At 45.3% G+C, this 23,208-nt stretch overlaps 1 protein-coding gene across 1 annotated transcript in view; it reads right to left on the bottom strand.

Annotated features, from left to right (window-relative positions):
* Nucleotides 1-750: 750 nt before the first annotated feature.
* Nucleotides 751-23,208, bottom strand: part of PRAG1 (PEAK1 related, kinase-activating pseudokinase 1) — a 52,712-nt gene continuing 30,254 nt past the window's right edge. Inside the window, exons 4-6 of the mRNA XM_019650988.1 lie at nt 19,933-20,090; nt 8,704-9,461; nt 751-2,372 (exon numbers count right to left, since the gene is read on the bottom strand). Coding sequence (XP_019506533.1) covers nt 1,197-2,372; nt 8,704-9,461; nt 19,933-20,090 — 2,092 coding nt within the window. The 3' untranslated portion in view covers nt 751-1,196. The remainder of the gene's footprint in view (nt 2,373-8,703; nt 9,462-19,932; nt 20,091-23,208) is intronic.

Below are 23,208 nucleotides of genomic sequence, written 5' to 3'. Positions count from 1 at the left end.
GCTCTGGTGCTTTCTAATTCTCTCTGTGCACTTTGAACGGCATGGTGACAAATACTGACTACAGTAGGTAGTAGGTGCCAATAAGTGTGTTAAATGTATGAGTTTTTAAAAACGGAAATGTGAAAGAGCTTAGAACAGCAGGGTGCTGGTCTGGGAGTGGAAACACCCAAGTTCTACTCTTGTACTGCCATTATCTAGTACAGGAGGAACTGTGGGCTGTTTGCCAACTGGCACCCCATCCATTCTTCCCCTTTCCCTGCCCAGGGAGGCTGATCTGCCCACTGCATCACCCAAGCCCCCTGGCTGTCTGGTGTTCCATCGGTCTTTTCCTGAAATGGCAGGTGGAAAACAGGAAGAGTGAACATGCCAGCCCTTGCTTTTTGCCTCAGCTTCCTTTGTTTTTTTTTTTTTCTCTTAGCCCTGCCCATATCTTTCCAAATGGTCCCTGTTAAGGTTTTGGCATTTGAACCATTTGGGGAGGATTCTGTTTTCAGCCAGGCCTCTGATTGATACAAATAGTAACCAGCTTTGGCAAACTGGAAATGGTTTGGAGCAGTGGGGTTGAATTCCGAACCTGTGGGATCACAATAGTCCTGTCTGGATTCTTCCTGAGCCTGCCAGGTGGGAAGAAGGCCAGGGAAGACTAACGGGTACTGACTAGGCCAGGCCCAGTGGCCGACTTCTCTACCTCATGAGATGTATAAAGCCAAGGACACTTCAAGTAGGCTGGCCGCTGCTTCAGAGGCTTATATTCAATTTTAGACGCTAATGTACTTTGGTGCTTGGAGATAAAAGAGCTTTGCTCATGACTCAATCAAAAATTAAGAAAAATGATTTTTTTTTGTTGCTTTTTTTTAATAGGCATTTGACAGGAGGGTGAAGAGATCACATGATGGGGTAGTGAGGCCAGAGTCCAGCTTCATTCTGTGGCAGCTCTATCCTCAGGACCTGACACTGAGCTAGAAACGTACAGAATTGTGGGCGAAACCTGGGAGCCCGTGAGGGGGGCTGGAGGCCCAAGTGAGCAATGATATCCAGTCTTTCGTATTTATATATTATATATATGTATATATATTACATCCAGTATAAGTCATTTGTACCATTTCCCAGGGACACGCAAGTGTTTCCGAGGCCAGGTGGGGTATGGGGGTCAGGCACGGAAAGGGGCAGTTAAAGTGCAGGGCTGGGGGCTGCACTCATAGAAGCTGCAGAAGCTTCAGGGACTGTAAGAGGGCTCCGGGTTCCGCGGATGCCAGGTACTGGCAGCAAAGCCAGTCCTCCAGCTCCACTCCGCGCCTGCGGTCCACCGCCTTCTCGGCAAACTTCATCATCATCAGGGCCCGCTTCATGTCGATCCAGTTATGCAACGTGCTGCACAGCGCGTCCTCCGAGGTGCCGCGCTGCTCCACCAGGTCCCTCCGCGGCCCCCACAGCAGGCACTGCAGCACGCGCTTGGCCTCGCTGATGCGGATGCGCTTGATGGGGTCAGCCTCCAGCAGCAGATGGGCGAGCTGCTGCAGGCCGGGCGAGTAGAGGGACAGGGTGGGCAGCGGGGGCAGGTCTTCCTGCCGGTAGTCCTGCTCTCGCAGCTGGGCGCGCACCTCAAACGGGTTGGGCTGGTGGAGCAGCTCGTAGATGAGGATGCCTGTTTGGAACTCATCGAACTTGCTGTACTGGGAGGCAGACACGATCTCGGGGGCCAGGCGGGCCTGGCTCTTTTTCTGCTGCAGGTTGCTGGTGCCGCCTGGCTTCTGCTTGGCCTTCAGGAAATTGCTGATGATGAGCCGGGGCACTCCCTGACAGGCGGGAGGCGCTGCGGGGCTGGGGGTGACACTGGCTGGGAGCGTGACAGGGGGGCACGGGGGAGCAGTAGCAGCAGGAGAAGGGGATGTGGTGGTGGGAAGGGTGCTGGAGGAAGCAGAAGAGGCAGAGGGCATGGGGGTGGCAGGAGCGGGGCCGGGAGTGGCCTGTGGGGTGCAGTGCGCCAGCAGCAGGTTCTCCAGGCACAGGTCTCGGTGAATGATCCTGTGCTCCTTCAGGTGCTCCAGCCCGTTGCAGAGCTGCAGGAGCAGGAAGCACACGCGGCGCTCGTAAACCTCAGGCTCAGACTGATGGCTGGTGGCTGAGTCTCGCACAAAGTCCGAGGCAGTCTGGTGGGGCACTTCTCGGGTGATGACCACCACGCAGTCCTGCTCCTGGGCAGGCGGGTGAGCGGGCAGGGCAGGCAGGGGTTCCTTGGGCGTGTCGGGAGAGGTGAGCATGCTGGAGGGCACCGAGGCCACGAAGTGGCCGCAGTCCTGCTGGATGTTGAAGTGCACAGGCACAGAGGGGCTGCAGTACGAGGCCGTTTTGGGCTCCGGGGTTTTGCAGATCTGTGGGGAAAAGGAAAAGTGAGGTCAAGAGTGGGAGCCATCATTCTGTTCAACAAATGGTGTTGTGATATATTTGGAAACTCCCATTCGAAAAGGTGAACATAAACCCTTACTTCACACCATACACACAAATGAGCTCAAAACGGATCATACAGACTTAGGGGTAAGAGGCCAAACATACACATTTTAGAAGAAAACATAGGAGAGAGGTCTTTGAAACCTTGGGTTAAGCAAAGATTTCTCAGATACCACCACAAAGGCATGGTCCATAAAAGAAAGAATTGATAAACTCGACACCATCACAATTCAAAACGTTTGTGCTTCAAAAGATTCTTTTAAGAAAACAGAAAGGCAAGCAATGGAATGAGAAAAAAATATGTGCAAAACACATCTGATAAATGACGTGTATCTAGAGTTTACAAAAAAAAACTCTTACAACTCAGTCATAAGATATACTTCCCAATCAAAAAGTGGGCCAAAGATATTAATAGGTATCTCACCAAAGAAATATGTAAATGACCATACGCACATGAAAAGATGTTCAACATCATGAGTCATTAGGGAAATGTAAAAAGAAAATACAACTAGATACCAACTGAGATATCAGCTGACACCCACTAGGGTGGCTGTAAGAAAAATGGTAGACAACAACCAGTGTCTATGAGTGTGGAAAGATGGGAACCCTCTCATATTGCTGGTGAAATGTAAAATGGTGCAGTCCCTTTGGAACACAGTCTGGCAATTTCTTACAAAGCTAAACATAAACTTATCACACAACCCAGCAAGAGTGGGGTCCCTGCAGACCAACATGTAGTGTGGCCTCCTGGAATTGGCAGGAAGACATTGCGCTGCCCCCAGTTTGGGCTGGACAAATGCTCAGGAAGCCAAATCAGCGCTGACACAGGCAGGCAGCTTTGCTCTCTGCTCCTCACACCTGAATCGGCAGCTACCTGAGAGCAGATGAGCTTGACTGCTGGAGTACTCCCTTCCTGGGGAACATGAGGGGCAGGTGCAGGCTTTACACCTCTAGGCCTTGAGCCACATTTTCTTAGGCTGCCCTCGTTTCTAGATGCAGGTAAATATGCAATGCCTACTAGCTGGCACGCTCTGCAGGGCTGATTTTAGTGGAACTGCTATGTGAAAGCCACACATTTTCCTCCAAGGGTGAATCAGAGCAGCTGAAAGAAAACAGAAAGCTCTCCAGGGACAGGGAACCCAGAGGGCCAAAGACGCCCTCTGAACTGAAGGTAAGAATAAACAAGCAGATGAGCGCACTCTCCTCTGGGGAATCCCCACAACCGGCTCTTTCCCACCTCTTCACCTTCTCCTCGTCCTGACAACAGTGCCAGCCACCTGAGGATCGTGAGCAACACTAATCCTCATCTAGCTGCCACACAACTGGGCAGCCAGACACCATGGGCCTCAGTCTCCCTGTAATGACACTGAAAGGGACTGAAGATGGTCTGTGGTCTCCTCTCTCAAAAGGATATTGTGCAACCTGAGCCATGCTTTATAGAAAGGTGGGGATCAGCGTGTAATCCTGAGAAGAAAGGCCTTTCGCATCTACCTAGGAAATATCCTGCAAACAATCCCAAAATAACCCTTCAGGCTGCTGCGTTGCCACTCAGATGAGTACAGCAGTGTTCTCGAAGCACCACAATGCTCACAGGTGCTGTTTTTAGAAGTTCCATTGCAAGCACCTTTTCACAGAGCTTTATTTATATTGCAGCTATACAAACCTTCTCAGCATGAAACCTGGGATAAAAGAGTTCAGCCTCTGAGGCAACTTTTATCAAGATAATTGGGGGGGGGGGAGCTGAGGGGAGGTAACACATTAATCTAGTAATCTCTCTATTATAGAAGTAAAATAGAAATAAAAGAATAAAAGGGAAGTACATTTATCCCAGACATTGGTTCCAATTATACCAACAAAATTGATTCTGGAATACATATGTAAAGGGCGTGGTTGCAGGCTCTTTCTTATTCTAGCCCACCCAACTGTCTTCAGCTTTTAAATGGTAGGTTTTTGGAACACTATTCAACTAAAGGAAATTTGGGGAGGTCTTCAAAAAATAGTCTTGCATATAAATACCAACCACTGTGTATGAACCTGTCTGTTGTGCCATCTGTGGCTATGTGGGAAAAGCATTACTGATGTCAGGGTCAACCCCTCCTCCAGTGAGGGCTTCTCAATCACAAGACACCTTCCAAACTTTTGTGTGTCTGAGTCACTGTGCCTATTCAGCATACTCCCCCACAGTGTCTTATTAAATCTCAAATAAACCAGTGAGGAAGATACCATCATAGAGGAGGATACTGAAGCTTCAAGTGGTTAAATTATTTGCCCATGATTATACAACTGAGAAGTATGCTAGAGGTCAAAGTGGGCTCTGGAGTGCAAAAGACCTTGGTTTAAATATAAACTTGGCAAATGCTAGCAAGTTACAATTGATTCCCATTGTTCGTGGTGGTTATGTTCTATTAAGTAGCCACATTAGTGAATGTTGAACCACTGCTCCTAGGGGGAAATACAATGTGAAGTTCCTGCAAGCCTCTGGTTACCACATTTTTATCAACTCGCCAATATATAACCTTGTCTTATGTGTGTTTTTGCTTAAAGATGCCTCTTGAATAGATATTGTTGATTCATTAACACTTGGACTCATGGTCAGCAGCACTCTACCTCATGCCTGAGTAAAACTTATCTAATCCTCTCCCCACATCACAGCCTTCTTGCACTTAAGAACACTAGATAGGACTTGAGCACTCAGCTCGGCCATTTCAAGCTGCAGAATCACCAACAAAAAGCACAAAAATGTGAAGAATGAGGCATTAAATAGACCACGGGAAGGATACGGTTCACAGTACTGCGCCACCTGGTTCCACCTCAGCTCGGAATCGACATGTAAGGGTGACTCAAATTTCCCCCCACTCTGTGCAAGTTCAGGAATGACCACAAAAATGCCACAAGTATTGATTTGAAGTTAACCATAAATTTTAGCAGCAGAGTCACAAATACAGAATCCGTGAATGAGGACTGACTTGTATTTATCTCAGTCTGTTTTCTCCTCTGTATATCAGAGGCAGGGGCAGCTCCTTCCTCACAGGGCCGTTGCCAGCGTTAAATGACACAACACAGGTGTGGCTTTCAGCACAGTACCTAGCTCAGGAGAGTAGTCACCAGGGAAGGTTGCCATGGTGATTGCTCAGGCAGGTTTGGCTTCAGCCATGCTTGGTGCTGCCAGCTTCTAGGTTCTTGTACCAACCCTTACCGTGCAGATGCCCGGGGCCTGGGAAATATTTCCAAGTATATCCCTTTTCTCAAGGGTATCACAGGCCTGGGTCCAGCACACACTCCCAGCAGAGCTCCAGTGGAGCTGCTGACAGTTTGCACAGAGATGTAAACGGCACCTGGACTGGATGTGAGCTGGTCCAGCATCAGTGAGCTTGTCCTCTGGCTGGACCGCAGCTTCCTCACCGCCTGCACAGCAGCAGGGTAGAGGGACAGAGGACAGGGATGGGGAGCAGGAGGGTTCCTCTCCATCACCATCTCCCCTCAGCACCACCCCCTCTCCCCATTTCATTTACAGGGTGTCTGTGCTTAGGTTTTGGCTCAAGACCTTCACACAAACCTTTGGTTCTGCTCAAAATTTCAAACGTTTTGTTGAGCCGAGTCTCATTTTAAACTTTACAGCCACGGCCTCATTCGTGGTTGAGAATCTGGGCTAAGTCACGTCTGTTAAATAAAAAGCCCAGCTGCCTCAACACAGGTCCCTAATTACCCAACTGGAATTCTAGTTGACTAAGGAATGAAACCGCTTCAAAACCTCACACACAGCTAATGATTTTTGCTGCCACATATTCATGGTGCAGGGCTCCAGAGCTGGCTTCCTCTCCTCGCTGCTGCAGGGTGCTGAGCCCACAAACCAGGGCCCAGCGTTAGGGGGAGCAGGTGCGAACTTGCTTTTGTTAATGGGGACTCGCAACCTCGGCTCCCGCCTACCAGGCACAGATGAAATGAGCTCAGCAACAGACAGGCAGTGGGAAGGGGGACCAGCTCCCCCGCCCCTGCGGAATCCAGATGACTGTACTCCGTCTAGACTGCACAACTAATGAAGTGGAACAGCTGCACGTGCGAAATGATGCGCCACATCCCACTCCCACCCCCCACTACCAGGCCAGGCACATCTGCAAATTGATATTGTTGTTCCCCAGACTCCTGAGTATTTCAAGCTCGTCTCCGAATTTCCTTTTCACATGGTACAGAAATGGTCCTTCAGCGGCCAAGTCTCTGACAGTCAGAAAGGAGACCCCTGGGCCTCTGTTCCTTAGAGGGCCAAGGCCTATCCTCCAGTTTCTTTATGGTTTACATTTCTAATGAAATGAGGAGCAGTGCTGGTTTTTAACATCCTCTGGGGAAGCTGAGCTCTCTGCATTGTTCTTTAGAGAATGTGGCTAATTCTACATTATTATAGGAGCTCTTAGAATGCAAGCTGCACATCACAGTCACTTAGGAATATAAAAACCCAAACCCTTTGCCCCGAGGTCCTGATCCAATGGTCGATATTGCCCCAGGTGGCCCTTTAGTTCATTGCAGTGGGGTCACATCGCTTTCACCCCATGGGCAAGAGGGATTAAGCCTCTTCCACCAGGCTCTTTCCCCTCAAAATGGAGGGTTGGCTGTCTCTTGACATTGAATGAGCTCTCAGCCCAGCCCAGGAGACCAGTGAGAAGTGACTGATGCACTTGAACACAGGAAGGTGAAAGCAGAGAAGTGATTCCCAGCTCCCTTTCTCAGGTTCACGGCGTTAGCAAAAATGAAGAACTTTCCGAAGGCACCTCCATCCCCTTGGCTTTCAAGGATCTCACATCTGCGCCCCTTTTATTGGATGCACACAGGCTCTGGGCTGACCATGATAACAGGCTCATTGTGTTCAGCTCACTGAAGGATCCGCTCACTCCCTGCTTTACTGGATATAGCACCATCCTAATAGGAAGGGAAATGCTGCGGCTGTTTCTTTTGTTCTTCTAATCATGGTTGGGGAAGTGGCAGGGAAGGGTAGCTTACCAAGAGAGAAGCTGCTGGGTTTAGATTAAGGAGGCAACGAAATTCAGGAAATCCACAGACTCTCATTCCGGACGTTTGTGTTTTCTTCCTCTGGTGCCTGCCATCTTGGCCACACTTCCTAGTCTTTCAGGGCCTTGATTTCTGTACAGTAAACTGAATCCTCCTAGTAGCCACCCCCTTCCCTAGTTTTTTCCCCCCATAGGAAGGCAGCAAGTAATTATATATAGACCCTTAAATATAGAGATCAGGGGTTACCAATCTATATTTTATGGTTGTGTCACCAATTTCTTTAAAGAAAAGCCTCAAAGTAAAATTCATTGCACTTCTCCTTGGCTGATAATCATAATATTTTTTAAAAATTTTTCGCTGGTAAGCAGGAAGCTACCCCACCAAGGCCATTTCACATTAGTTTACTGTTTACATTTTTTCTAACTAGAAATAAAAGAATATCTTGGGATAGGTGATGGCAGAAGACAGCTCCAAGTTCTCCTCCTTACCCCTCACAAAAGCCTGCATTTATAGAAGGGCCACAGACCCATAGATATTCAAGGGACACCAAAAGAAGATGAGAAAGGGGGACACAAGGAAAGTCTCGAGTCAGTGGCAAAGTCCAGAGTGGACAGATGGGTGCAGACGCTCAACCAGCTCGCTCAGAGCTTCACCCTGATCTGAGAAAGCAGTGGGGTTTGGCAGCAATAGCTCTGCTCTAGGGTCAAAGGTTAAAGAGCTGGGTTACCTTAGATTAATCCCTTAACTTCTCTGAACTTCATTTTTCTTAACTGATAGGAATGTAGACTTTGGAGACAGACAAACTCGGGTTCAAACCTATCTCTGCCACCAATTAGCTGTGGGCAGATTATTTAATCATTGTAAGTCTCAGATCCCCCATTTGTAAAACCTACCTACCCTGTGAGGGTTCAAGGTCATGTAGTTATAGTTACTACACTCAGCCAGGAGTCTAGTTGAAGGATCAATCGATTGTTCAATATGATGCCTAAGTCTAACTCTCCTTCCTGCTCTATTTCACATAAATTCATGCCTGAGAGCACAGAACGAATCTTCTATTCATAGTATAAATCTCACTGGCCCATGTCCTGGGCCAGGCAGAGAGTGAAATCATTGAGCGTTAAGTGTTAAAAGAACCCTTAGGACTCAACCCTCTTCGTGTAGCCTGGAGAGGTGGCATGACTTGCTCAAGCCACAGTTCTGGCAAAGCAGGAGGAGCGGGTTGTACTGCAGCATGAAAGGAAGGGTTGTACCTACCTTCACAGCGTAGGTGCTGCCAGGGTCCTCGGAGCAGGTGGCACAGTAATAAATGGCATCCCCTGAGTCACAACAGGGCTTGTTGCAGGTCAACTTGAAGAGCGACCAGTTATTCTCATTGAAGTGCAGCTCCTTTTTCTGGCCACCCATGAAGAGGTCCTCACACTTGGTCACGAGGCGGGCCAGGGACTGGGCATAGAGCCCCACCAGCTTAGCATACGTGCCCTCCTTGCTGCTGATGCTGCTCAGGAGGCTGTGGAGCTGAAGCTGGGTGCTGCTGGTGGAGGCCTGGCTGGACATGCTCAGCTGGGAGGACGATGGGACCCCTTTGCACTGGAGGCCAGGGCTGCCGCTGCCGCTGCTGCTTTTGCTGCCGGCCAGCCCCGGTATTGGGGCCCAGTGGCCATTGCCTTTGAAAGCTTTCTCCAGAGGCTCAGAGGAGGAGAAAGTATGATGGAGGCGGTTCCCAGGGCTTGAGGAGAAGCTGAAGTGGGAGTCCTCATGAGCACAGACGTTGGTTTCCGAGTGGCTGAGGTTCAGCTTCGGGCTTGCCGTTCTCGGCTTGGGGCAGCCCTGGGTCCAGAAGAAGCCATCCGGTGACGAGGCCGCCCGGCTCACTAACTTCTTCTGGGGCAGAGGCGGAGGCTGCAGGGGGCCACTGGGGGACACATCCTCGGTGGAGCCCGAAGGGAATGGAACAGGAGCAAAGAGCTTCTTCCCGCTGCTGGTGGGTGAGTGATTCGGCTCCGAGGATGGGCCTGAAAACGAGAAACAAAAACAATCAGGCTGGAGGCCAAAGCCACTCAGTTCCTGGGCCCTGTGGGCTTGTGTTTGTTTGTTTATTTATGTCAAAGCAGTTTATTTTTATCTATCTTTTGAAGTGATGATCTATGCACAATGAAAAAAAATTTAAATGCAAAAAAGCTGTACAGTGCCAATGAAGTTTTCCTCCTATCCTGGCCATCAGCACTCAGGCCCTCTCATTAGAGGAAACCACCCCAGCAATCTGTATGCCTTCTTCTCAAGATACGCCAAGCAACCCAACACATGCATGTGCACACATTTATACAGGGAGAGCAAACGTGTTTGGAATATTGCTTTTCTTCATTTGATACTACATCTTGGAGATATTTCACAGCAGATGTATAGATCTATCTAGTCCTTTTTTAATAGCCATCTCATATTATCATATGCAAGTATCATAATTTACTTAGCCAGTCCCCTCGTTAGACACTTGGGTTGCTTCTAATATTTTGCAAACAATGCTGTAAGAGCAACCACAAACCCCAATGTGTGTGGTTTGGCTGGATATTTTTTTTTAAGTCAGGTTTACAGAGGGTACAATTTACCTACAGTAAAATCCCCCCTTTTAGTGTGTAGCTCTATGAGTTTTGACAAACACTCTAGTTCTTCGGAGGCAGGGCTGACCCACAGACAATTTGGAAGGCAGAGGAACATGATTTTATTAAAGAAACAGATCTTAAGGGAAAGAGAGTCTTTCCTGAGCTCCGTAGACCCAGAGTGGTGCCCATGGACACTGAATCTGATGGTGGAGAAGGTTCCACATGGCACAGGTCTCCACAGAGCATGGGGAAGTTCAGAAACATCCCAGACAGTGAGATGAAGGGCTAATGTAGACAGGGTGAAGACCGCAGTTTACTCTTTGTATCAATGTATAAAATTGAGGTTTCACAATGAAACAAGAGTTCAGGTAAAAAAATATGTAAGAAAAAGCTATGGACATTGGAAACAGGAAAGGGCAAATTGAAATGATATTCATTTCTTTCATTTTAAGAACAGACTGGAAGATGTACACACTATTTTAATAACAGCTTTTAAAGGGATAAAAGAAAACACTAACTGTATTCGTAGGCTGTAAAATGCACCCTATAATCCTGAAGGTTAAAATATAAAAGAAGTATGGGTCTTAGATTCAAGGGAATAGGTACTTAGGATGTGCACCCCTCATTTAGTTCAGTGTGCCCTGTACCCCTCCCCACCTTAGCAGAATGTCTAGAATGAAAGCGATACAGCAAACACATAGGCCTGAGCAAGTAGTGAAAGGCCACAAAGGAAGCAAATTATTAGTTTTGGGTCACCTCGCTCAGATGCACATGACCTTTCTAGGGCTGCTCCTGAATAGTTAATAACCTCGTATGCCCACAGTGAGTCCTTGTCTGTTTTCTCCAACCAAAGTGGGGACAGAATGGCCCCCCCAGGACAAACAATGGACCAAGCCCCTTAGATCAACAGTGGGTCTCCTTACTCAGGAGCTCCATAGGGAGGAGGGACCCTCTTGGGAGCAAAGTGAATGACCGTGTCCTCAGGGCTCGCCTTGCCCGAGGCAGGGCAAGCACTGACATCCATGCTCCAGCCTCACTGACACTCAGACACACACCAACAGTGTGTGGCAGCAGGGCTCCTCCTGCCCAGGACAACCTGAACGCAAAGCTCATAGAAGACAAAGTTGGTGCGCACAGGTTGTTGAACACTGGAGCCGGGAACCAACAGGTCCGTGCAAAGAAAACCCCTGTGCAGCGGAGGGAGGCTGTCAGGCCCCCCACATCAACACCCTCCCTGGCTCCACCATCTCTCACCAGACCCAGAAGGAAGCAGGAGGCTTCGCATGTTCCTGCGTCTGCAGTAGGCAGTCACTCAAGCCTTCCAGGGGTTTAAGATCGGAACAAGTTTTCCTTTCCGCCTCACCCCCTGGCTAATGACAGGCAGGGCGCCTGCCAGCAAGGCTGAATGAGTGATTTACCAGGAGGCCCAGGTTAATTATAAATCAAGCAGCAGTGGTGCAGTTAGGACCAGTCAGCTTCACACGCCCATGTACTCTCCTCTCAACGGTCAGAATGGGGGCGTGCAAGAAACAGCCAGCCAGAGGGGAGGTCCTAACTGCAGGTGACATCACCAGGCTCTGAAACCCTGGAGTCCATAGGTCCACCACCCCATTCTCCCAGGAAGAAGCTTTGCTCCTCCCAAGGGCTGGTCCAACACAGGAGAACAGATGAAGGCTAGAGCGGCGACACTCCCTCCCCTCCTTCCTCTCGCAGCACAGGCTACAAAAGGGAAGAGTAGCAAGACCCCTTATATATGGGGCTCTCAAAGGAAACCAAGCCTCAGCTACCAATCCCCCAGGTGATGAGCCAGAGAGTGGCCGGGCGGAACCATGTCCATTTCTTGGCCTTTCTGCATTCTCGAAAGCCAAAGCCCAACCCCATCGAGCTGTTGGATTCTCAATACATTATCAATCAATACACAGGAGATAGGGGATGAGGGGAGAAAGTGGAGTGTGAATCCCCAGACAATGCTTAATCTGAGCCTCCAGTGACAGGGACAGCCTGCCTACGGTCAGGACTCCTGGTCCCTAGTCCAGCGGCCGGGGGGAGGGGGTGGGGTTCTACAAATCAGGTCCTCAGCTAAGTCCCCTCTGTAAGCCTTGTGTTTATTTCCCAATCCTTATTGCTTTGTTCCCCTTGCCTTCCTTGTAGGGCTCTCCTTGATGCCTCCAGCATGTCCCTTTCTGCCTGCTCTGAGCTGAGGGCAGACAGTGGGATGAACCTGTAACTAGCGGTTGACCTACCCCACCACCTCCGACTTTCCTCATTTAAAAACTGCCCAGATGGCATCACCGTGAAGGCCCCTTCCAGCGCTAATAGTCTATAATTTCAGCCCCTCTTTCCATTTTCAACCTCTCCTAACATGCATTTTTGTCTCAAAGCTGCCTCTGAAATAAAATACCTCTAGGCAGATGGTTATCTTGCTTCAACCTTTCTTCTATCTCTAGTTCCCACAGTTTCCAATGGTGAACTTTCTAATCTGTAAGGATAGTGGGAATCTTTAAAAAAAAAAAATAATCTGTACACTCTTATTCCCTAGATTACCAAAGAGAATCAAAAGGTTCTGCTTTAGCACAAAAAAAAAATAAGTCATGTTTTGAGGCAGTTGAAAGCAAACAACTTTCTCCCTTACCCTCTGTGTGTTCTCTGACTTTCCTGGGGGCTGTGGGGACTGTGCTTGTCCGTGGCTTTGATCAGATCTATATCCCATAACAACTTAGGCAGGGAGTCCTGAGTATTAGAAAGAGGCATGGCTTCAAGGATTAGTGAGCGGGCTGGTTCATTTTCCTTTATTTCTTAAATGCTATGTGCCTGTCACCCAACAACCCCTGCATAAAGCATGTACTAATAATCAGAGGCTGGCACAGAAGAACGCTCCTCAACCATGCACTTCCCCAGCAGACATAAAGAACTGTACTTACCGGAACCTCACCCAGTGAAGAGAGGCTCATGAAATGTGCACTTAACCCATATAATGGGGCATTATATAGGCATATTGTACTTTTAGTATTTGAAAATAAATAAATAAATAAAATAAAATAAAAAAACATATATATATATATATTGCCTAGCTCTGTAACAGGCATGCCACCTTCCAGCCTGAGGCGTCTTTCTGAACTTATGGGTCCTTGAAGCTGTTCTCCAGATGTGGAACCACAGATGGTGAGAAGACCATAACTCCCAGCAACCTCAGGACAATATAACATCTCAGCTGTTAATATTCTTAGGGCTACTTTAAAATACATGCCAACACGTGGCCCTTCTTGAAACTGATTTCTCCCCCTTGAGACAAGCAGTGCTTATCTTCTTCTGTGGCCTCGGGGCCACCCCTAAGGACCCACTCTGGCTCTGTTGCTTTCTTGACTTTTACATGGGGAACTTTCTCCTAAACACGGCCATAGGCAACACAGCGGCTGGATTGTGACTATTCACAGCAGCTGCCACACTCTGCATTTAGAAGAGCCAAAAGAAGAGGGAACACATATGCCTTGACACCTAAAATAGTTTCAGAATTCACAGGCAAACCACTGGTTCAGAAAATGGTGCCTAACAACATCCTGAAAAACTGGCCAACAGCCCATATCGTCAGGACTCAGCTCTAAAGGCACATGAGACACAGGCACACCTTGGAGACTGTGGGTTCAGTTCCAGACCCCCGCAATACAGCCAGTGTCACAGTTAGGCGGGTCAGAGTCTTGTGGCTGGTGGAGGGTCTTGCCTTCAATTTGTAAAAAACACAACAGCTCTGACGCACCATAAACAGAAGTGCAGTAAAACCAGGTATGCCTGTATATCCTGGTTTTATGTTGGCGTTAAATCACTGTTTCCAAATTCTGGCTTACAATTAGAGTATAAAAGGGGTGAGAATGGAAAATACTTTTCTGGGAAGTTTGCCTACATCATAGTTACATCACTGTAGGTTTTTAAAATGGTTTTGCATGCTAATGGGGCCAGAGAGCTCCAAATCCCAGTTCTTAACGTTTTTTCTCTCCATTTCTAATTCTGCATAAAAAGCCAGTAGGCGACGACGGAGAACACCTCTGCATCTCTTTAGTGCGTGTGCTTCAGGGAAAAGAGTGTTTCTAGTGGGAAACTACACATCACACGTGGCGTACTGGGTGGGATCGTAACAGGACCAAGGGGAAGGTATACCGGTGTGGTGCCATTATAGTTAAAAGGAAAGAGAAATCAGGGTTTCAATGGTCAGGGAAAAACAGCTTCACCTCTTTGCAGAAATGCAGGCCAAAAGTTCAAATGTAGTGCTGTAAGGTTTTCCTTATTATAGAGTCCTCTCTTCTTGCTGGGTTTTAATAGGCACTTTCATTGTTCTCTACAGCCAAAATGAGAGCTGTGCTTAAGGAGGAAGTGGTCAGTCCAGTTTTGAGCTGTATGAATGAGCACTGTTTGGCTCCCTAAGTGCGGCAGCTGGGCCCGAGCAAGTGTGGAGGCAAAGGGCAGAGTCCCAGCTAAGAGTCCCCAAGCTCCAAACTTTAGCTTTGGTGTCTTACTATTCTCCCAGTAAGGTAAAGTAAATGGAATTTTCTTTTGTTCAAAAAACTTAAATGAATATTATTATTTTTAAATGAAGATAACAGAGTATATAGCTGGAAATGGCTGCATAGATTTATCCACTCATTCGGTCAATTTTTCTTGAGCACCTACTAAATACAAGGCATAGGGAACAAAGCAGATGGAGAGAACCTTGCCTGTGCCCTGTGGCGCGTTCAATCCCCTCACATTAAATGTGAGAAAACTAAAGCCATCTGGGTAGAGACCTTGCTTGTGTTACACAGGAAGTGGCAGATTTCTGTGTAAGAGGTCTTGCAGATTTCTGCCAAACCCCTTCTCCCCACCCCCAGAAGACATGAAAGGTGGGGGCGGGCGAGGGAATGTTCTAGCCTCACATGGAACTTTTTCCTCCAAAGGAAAATTGTGCAACCTCTTGTTTGGTCCCACAATCAGAATAGGCTCAACTCTAAGTGTTTAAAAAAAAAAATGCAACAAAGCATTCCTTCAAAAGGAATCATTGCTTTTTAAAGAAGGTAAACGTGGTCTGAAAATGGAAGCATTATTATTAGCATTTTACAACTGGAGGGAAAAGGTGGCATTTGTGAGGAGTCTCTCCGGGCCACTTAATCATCCCAAGAAACAATCATCAAGACATGAATGTGATTTACATGCAAAAGAGGAGAAGCACGGTCTCAAGTTTGGAAAAAAGGCTCACGGAAAGCGTTCCATGCCTACAGCCCAAGTGTGTTTCAATCCCCACGATCATTATGGGTTTTTTTCCTAATTAACAGTGAAAGTAAAAGTTAGTTCAAAGCACATTCACACACTGTTGATGGAAGTAGAAATTGACATTTTGATAGGATAATTTGGTAACATCTATTTAAAATGCATGTATATTTTGACACATCAATTCCACATCTAAGAATTTATCTTACAGATATGCTCATCAAATGATTTCAGTGTATGCTGCAAGGTCTTACTGTAGACGTGTAATGAAAATAAACATAAACCTGCACTGATAAGAGAAGGGTTTCACCAATTCAATGAAAAATCATGCAGCATGAAAAACACTGGGGTAGATCTAGAGATTCTGATGTAAAAGATTTCAAGATACAAGTACACAAATGCATGGCAAAGCCGTTTATGATATTTAAGATATGGATAAAAATTTCTGAGGTGATACAGAAAAAAAAACGTTCAAAGTGATGGTTTGAGCCACGATGTGGGTGTCTGAAGTCTTTGACTTCATTTCGTACCTTTCTTCACTGTTTGGATTTTTACCATAGATAAGCATTGACTTTACTGGAGTGATATATATATTTAAAATTCAGTTTGAAGGGAAATATCTTAAACAAAGATGAAGCTTCACTTTAGTGATATTGTAAGGGCTCAGGCCACAGACAATCTTAAAAATGAGTAACTTTTCCTTTGGGAAATCTTCATCCTTCAGTAATAGATCTCCCAGAACAGAAACCATGACCCAGTCTGTCTCCATGTGGGTGGAGAAAACTCCAATGTAATATATTAGACCAAAACCACCAATTTAGGATCCAGTGCTTTAACAAGCCTATTTCAGAGTCAGGAAATACACTACTTTTAGCTAGAGAGTGTTAGATGCCTTTTTCAAGACCACCCTTAAAAAATACTCTTTCTTCTTACAGAGTCTCAGGTAACAGGCTGAGTGGGGAAGCAAATGTGTGGCGAAAGTCAGGCTGTCACTTATTCTGACTGATGTCTGATCTTTGTGACTTACTGTCTCTGCCCTTGACAGGTCCTCACACCTCTCCCTGCCACCTCCCTGGCTCGATTTTCCCCCATAGCACCTACTGCCATCTGACCCACGGCTACATTACTCCTTTATCTTCCTTATTATCCATCTCTCCCCACTAGAATGCGAGCTCCGTGAAAGAAGGGAAAGGGGAATTTGTGGGGGAGGGGTGCATTTTTTCCCTCTCATTGTTATATCTTTAACATCTAGAATTATACCCAGTACATAGTTTATATTCAACAAATATGTATCAAATCAACGACTGAATTAATGTATATATTTTAAAAACTTACTTGGCATTATTATTGAGAAAAACAAGCTGACAACTGTCAAGATATTTAACTTTCTGTATCTCTGGTTTGCTGGCTATACAAATAATAATACCAACACTGCCCTGGTGCATATCTTCATGTGAGTTTATACTTATGTTCACTGTGAGACTTCTTATCTATAGTGCCTGTGCTAACAGTTTCAGTTCAACAGAACACTCTGTAACCTCCTGTACCCTGGGAGCCTGGCATCCACAGATGCTTGTTCAACGGCTGAACTGAATTGTATCCTAAATCAAAAAGGAAAATGATCTTAATGGGACTTGAGGTTTGCATATGTAAAAGTAACCAATTAAAGCACAACAGTCTTCTGATGACAGCTTCATTTAGCCTACTATTTCCCCTCACTTCCATCCACCCATTCACCACAGATTAGCTTCCCCTTGCCAGCACTCACAGATCTGTCCTGACACATGCACTTTGTTCCTCCCACACCAAGCACACACGAAACAACTGCTTAGATGGATTTTTCCTTCCACTGAGTTGACTCACTGTTCAATCAAACTGCTCACATGGACAAATGGGATAACAGATGTTCTTTGAGGAGTATGAAATGCGATACAAGCATAAAGATATGAAATTAACATTGATACACCAATGATATTTCACAAACATAAAATTTAGACAAACTCATTTTAAAGATGCAACAAAGCTGTCGATTTCGATTGGTTTTCTTATAAAATTTAAAACTTTTTTGTTTTTTTGTCACAAGACCTGAACAGTAAAATGAACCTGATGATGTTCCAAGTTTATACAAGCTACTATTATGCACTGGAATGACTTTGTCCTCACCTCACTCTGACCAGCCTACACTGCGGATGCAAAAAGTCAATGCTATCTATCATTTTCATCAGTGAATTCCTACTGACAAAATACATATGTAGTCTAAAGGTATATTATGACTTAATATATAATATTAGAGAGGTAGACACTACAACTTCAGCTTCAACTAATTCTACCTCTCCTATTCTGATCCACTCTCTCAGCTTTAGCATTAGATGCCAAACAGTAATAGAAGGTGTGATGGGTGATTATTTCGGCTACGAGGTAAAAGTAAGGACTCATCGGGCTGAAACATAATAATTACTCAGTAACAGATTTAAAGCAAGCAGCCTTGGTTAATGATCCAAAGCTCAATGAAGGGTTTCTTACATTTCATGACCAGTGGTTCCGGATATTCTCTAAATTAATATTTAAGAGATTGTGTGTGTGTGTGTGTGTGTGTGTGTGTGTGTGTGTGTGTGTGTGTGTGACAGAGAGAGAGAGAGGGAGAGACCGTCTTTGGTCTCTTGCCAATTTCAAAGTATGGTTCTGGGTACAAAGTCACACATCGGAGCAACAGGTAGAAATGACTCATTCTAAGGAGCCAGAGTCTGGTGACAAGGCTACCTTCTTGTGGATCCAGGAATCCAAATTTTGAGATGCACTTCCATTGAATAGCTGGCTCATAATAAAAGAAAGACTAAACTATGAAAATGTATTCATTTTTATTCAAAACCGTCTGACTTAGGCGTCACCATTGTACTCATCAACCCTTCGTGGCTCCGTTTTTCCCACCTCCACAGATGGGTTTCGAGAGCCATGTACAATCCAGCCTCCTGCTTTGCCACCAACCATGAGTCCCATTTACCCCTCATCTGCTTCCACTGACGTGTGGCAGGCTGTTCTTACCCGCGTCCCAGTGTGCACTGCTAACCCTGAGCCTCTGCTCTTTTTTTGTTTCCTTTACCTGCAAAGCTCTCTCCTCCTTATTTCTAACCACACTTCAGACATGAACTGAAGTCTTATGTACTTGAAAAGCCTTCTGTGACCCCCTCCATTAGCTCTCATTGATTTCTCTCTCATCCATCAGCCTTTATAAGCACCCCTATCCTGGGCAGCTCAATGTCCTAGCTTATTTCATCCACCCTTGGGTTGGGATGTGTCATGTGTTTTAATCTTATCTTCCTAGATAGACTGTAAGAGCTCTGAGAGCAATCATCATAATTTTCTGGTTCTGAGAAACAACGTGCTGATGCAATTAAGTCTGGTTCTCGTCAATACCAGCTGGCCAGTGGCTGATGGGTTGCTCCACTGTAGACTGCGCCCTCAGAATTGGGCACAGTTCTGTGAGTGGGTCAGGGCTGACCAACACAGGATCTAATGGTTCACGCGCCCGGCCCAGCCCTCTGTGGAATCATCTGTTTTGTGGAATTTTTGCACAATGGGATGAGAAAAGGAACAAGACAGAAGCTCAGGAAAATCTGCAGAAAACGAAAATCCTCTTTCATCACATCTCACCCGAAGCAAGGCTAAGATAGTTCCTGTTTTTAAGTTAGAGCTATCAGAAGTTTCCCATCAGAACACGCCACAGTCTGACTTACAACATATGTTTTTGTCTTAGTGATTCTCATCTTTTAGCTAGAAAAATGCTGGTGACAATAAATTTCCAATGGAAGCCTCTGCTCCAAAATTGCCTACTGAGAAGAACTACTTCTATAGGAGTGAGAGAGGAAGTCATGCTAGCACATGTCGAAACCTAACATGCTACAGCAAGCATAAGAGAAATGCAGGAGAGGACGCACACACATGAAAGGGTGAGAGGTTTTTAATACTACCCATCACAAGTACAGAAAAATGAGAGTTCCTTTTCAGGAATGTGCCCAATCGGGACACACCCGCAGACACTGCCTCAGAACTTTATCCAGAAAGTGGGATGGATGGGCGCCTACTGAAGCCTCCATGATTTGAATTCAACAAACATTTATGAAACACCTGTTGTGTCCAACTATGTGCATGTACATGCACGTGTGTGTGTGCATACATGCACATGAGAGAGCCTGAGGTGGGGGGAGTGGGAGGGAGAAGCAGGAAGAGAGAAAGAGAGAGACAGAGAAACACAGAAGGTTGACAAGAGAAAGAAAACCTGTGGCTGGCACATACCCAATCCCCTGAGAATTAACCCAGAGGACAGAAATGGAGAGCACACCAACACTTAGATGGCTCATTAACCCAAGGAATCAGGAGTCTTTCAACATGCTATTAACTTCTCCCTCCTCCTGCCCTGTTGCCATGTGGATGTATTGTGTATAATTGGGGAGCACAATATGGGATGAGGCATCTTGCCATATATTCAATAGGGAATTAACGTCAACTGCTCCTTGGTAGAGTCTATTTCATGGGAAATGCAGGATCAAGACAGTAGGTCTAACTCAGCTCTTCCAAATCCTGGCAGTTAACCCAGGCCAGCCATCCAGGCTCAGGAGAATCTAAGCCTCCCTGTCAAAGTCAAGTCTGTTACCTCCATCGCTGCAGGTCCTGGAGTCCGAGGCCAGGCTGTCCGTGGAGCCCGTGGTGAAGCTGACGTGGACGCCCCTGAAGGATGGGCTGAGGCTCTCTGCAGAGCCCTGGCTCACTTTTTCCAAATCAGAGCTGCTCTTGTTCATTTTTAAAAGGTGCCTGGAAAATGTAAGAACAAACAATAGAAATGATTAAATTTGGTTTCTAGTCAACAACCAGGCCGATGGACCATGAATCTACTATGCTCTTGAAACTGACCAATGCCAGCAAGTTTTGAAAAAAAATGTTGAGAAGAGATAACAGGTGCTCTTTTGAAACCTAGTATACTTAAATGGTGGGAGATCTCTTGGGTGTGGTTAGGAGAAGTGAGTCTATTAAATTTAGAAAAATGTCAAAATCAAGATTTGGGAGAAACTGCCTTCATATTCTTTCTGACCCCATCTGAAAAAACATTTATGTCACCTATTGCATCATATGTAACATCTCTGCAAAGAAAAATGGAATATTATCATATAAGCCCATGTATAGATATACTAAGATTGGGTAGCATTTGGATGATGACAGAACAAATGAATGGCAAATCAGGACTGAAAATATGGGATTTCTTTTTTGCCTGGTACTCTCTTGACATAATTTCAAAGAGTCTGCGTTGTTCCTTGGAATTAAGGGAAACTTTATTGAAATTTTAACCAGACTTCAAGTGCAATGCTCAGATAGAACCCTGTTAACATAACCCTTATTCCAGAACTATAGGATGAATCTGCCCTTAAGCTTTCTATGAAATCTTGTGTCACATCTCTAAGACAGCATTGCCAATATATCAGAGACAGGAATACCAAGTTCAAGAACAAAGAACTTCACCTTGGAGAAAACAGTTCCCTCATTAGGTAGAGTGTTTAGCTTATTGATTTCTCCGTCCCCTTTCCAAGGACTATATGAACACTCACTCTGACCTGACATTTTCAGCACAAAGTGAGAGAGACCACAATCAATCCAGCTCTTTCCCTGTTGGTGGTAACCCAGATTTGTCTGAACTGCTATTTCCTGATGACATTTCTGTTCCCATGACAGTAGATCCATATCTCAATATCTGCTGTAGGAAATATACAATACAGTATTGATTTGGCATCAGCACGGCCTTATTTAATGCATATGACCTTACAGTCAAGAATGGATTGATCATTCTTTGTGTTCAACTAGCCCTGAATTGGCCTTCACACTCACTGGAATCCCTTGTTCATTAACGGAAGTTGAGAGAAAGTTTGTTAGAGACGTGTTCTCTAGAAGCCTCTCTCTCTCTCCATCTCCAACACTTAGAACCACCATGAAAAATGTTTTAAAGCTGTTACATGTAAGTGTGACAGTGATGACAATATTACGATAGTATTTTAAAAAAAAGGTATTTTTTATATTTCAATGCTCTTATAGGGATCTTGGAAATATCAAATCCTTAGGAAGTGCTATGGCAGTAGATTACCTTTCTTTATTTTATCCTCTGACAAAATATAATCAGAGAAACTTTCATAAAAGACTTTTATCCTCATCAGATCCATCAGTAATGGCTCTCCCGCTGAAGCCAAGGTCTTAAGTTGTGAATAATGACAACTCCTCAGTTTAGAAGGGAAGCCAGCTTTATGGCAATCCAACTACTCCATCACCCCCAGAGTAGTTTCTGCAGTCTCTTGGTCTGCTGCAAGCCCAGAAAATTGCCAAGGGAGAAATTCCAGCACCATAGCTGCTGAGTTGGCACAGCGCCCCATTCCACAAACTTAGGAAAACACGCCATGACATGTATATAAATAGATAAAACTAAAAAATACACAAATGTGAGAGTGCGTACACACACACACACACACACACACACACACACACACACACACACAACTTATTTAAAGTAACAGCACTGACAGAAAAGTTCTCAGGTGCCAGATGGAAAGAAGGGACTCAATGCCAGAGCATTACAAGGGACGTTTTCACACCATGTGCGTGTCTGCTACAGGTTTTGGTAGATGCTCTTTATCAGGTTAAGGAAGTATTTCTATTTCAAGTTTTCTAAGTGTTTTATATTTTAAAATCATTTATAGTTATTGGATTTTTTCAAATGCTTTTTCTACATCTGTACAAAAATCATATCACTTTCCTCCTTTACTCTGTTGATGTGATGAGTTACATCACTAACTTTTCTTAAATTAACCCATGCTTGCACTCTTTGCATCAACTTAATTTACTATACATGGCTGGATTCAATAATTGACACTCAAATGTGAGGTTAGCCCGTAATTTTTCTTTCTTTGTACTGCTCTTGTCTAGGTTGGGTATAATGGTTAAATTAAGATTATAAAATGAATTGGGTAACTTTTTCTAAGTGATCTTATGTAGTTTGTATAAAACAGAGAACATTTGTTCCTTGAAAAATTGCTAAAACTTATCTGTAAAACCATCTGGACCTGGTTGTAGTGTAAGTAAGATCAGTAAAGATTTGTTTCCGATGTACCTGGGACCATTATTTTGTGGACAGAGATCCAAGAAACAGATCTCTGTTTACAGGAACTTGCTATGTGACAAACGTTGTGTTGATTCAGTCATGGGAGGATGAACAAGTCAGTTCATCGTGGTATTTATATGCCAGCTACAAATAATAAGACAAAATAAAAAAAGGAGGTAGAGCTATATTTCACACCATGTACAAACATGAATTTTTGATGGAGGAAAAAAAAAACCCAAGGTTTAAAATTTGTTAGAAGAAAATATCAGAGAAAATCTTGATCTTGGGTTAGGGAAGTATCTTTTAAAGGAGATTTTTTTTTTTAAAAAAAGAACCATAAAAATATAAATTTGATTGCTTTAAAACTGAAAACTTTTGTATGATAAAAAAGACACTATAAAGAAAGTGTAAAAAAACAAACCTTGGGGGTAGGCAACCCACATATTTGTAATCTATATAACAGATAATGAAAGTATTGGTACCCAGAATATAAAAAGAATACAACAGAGAGACAAATGGCCTCATTAAAAAAAGGGCAATGGGGGCCGGCCGAGTGGCGCGTTGGTTAAGAGCTGGCTTGGGATGCCAGAGGGCCCTGGTTCAGATCCCACATATGAGGGCCAGTGACACTACCCTCTACAGCTAAGATGCTGAACAACAGCTCAACCTGGAGCTGGGCTGCTGTGAGTCACCTGCAATGGGTAGGCTGCAGTCCCTGTGGCAGTGGGTTGCCATGGGCTACCGTGTGTAGCCAGCAGCCAGCGGGAGCGGCCAGCAGCCGCAGTGAGCGGC

The sequence above is a fragment of the Hipposideros armiger genome, unplaced genomic scaffold, assembly GCF_001890085.2.
Source record: "Hipposideros armiger isolate ML-2016 unplaced genomic scaffold, ASM189008v1 scaffold_151, whole genome shotgun sequence".
In the NCBI taxonomy this organism is placed as follows: domain Eukaryota; kingdom Metazoa; phylum Chordata; class Mammalia; order Chiroptera; family Hipposideridae; genus Hipposideros; species Hipposideros armiger.
The sequence above is the reverse complement of the archived record's forward strand: the minus strand, read 5'-3'. Positions and strand labels throughout refer to the sequence as shown.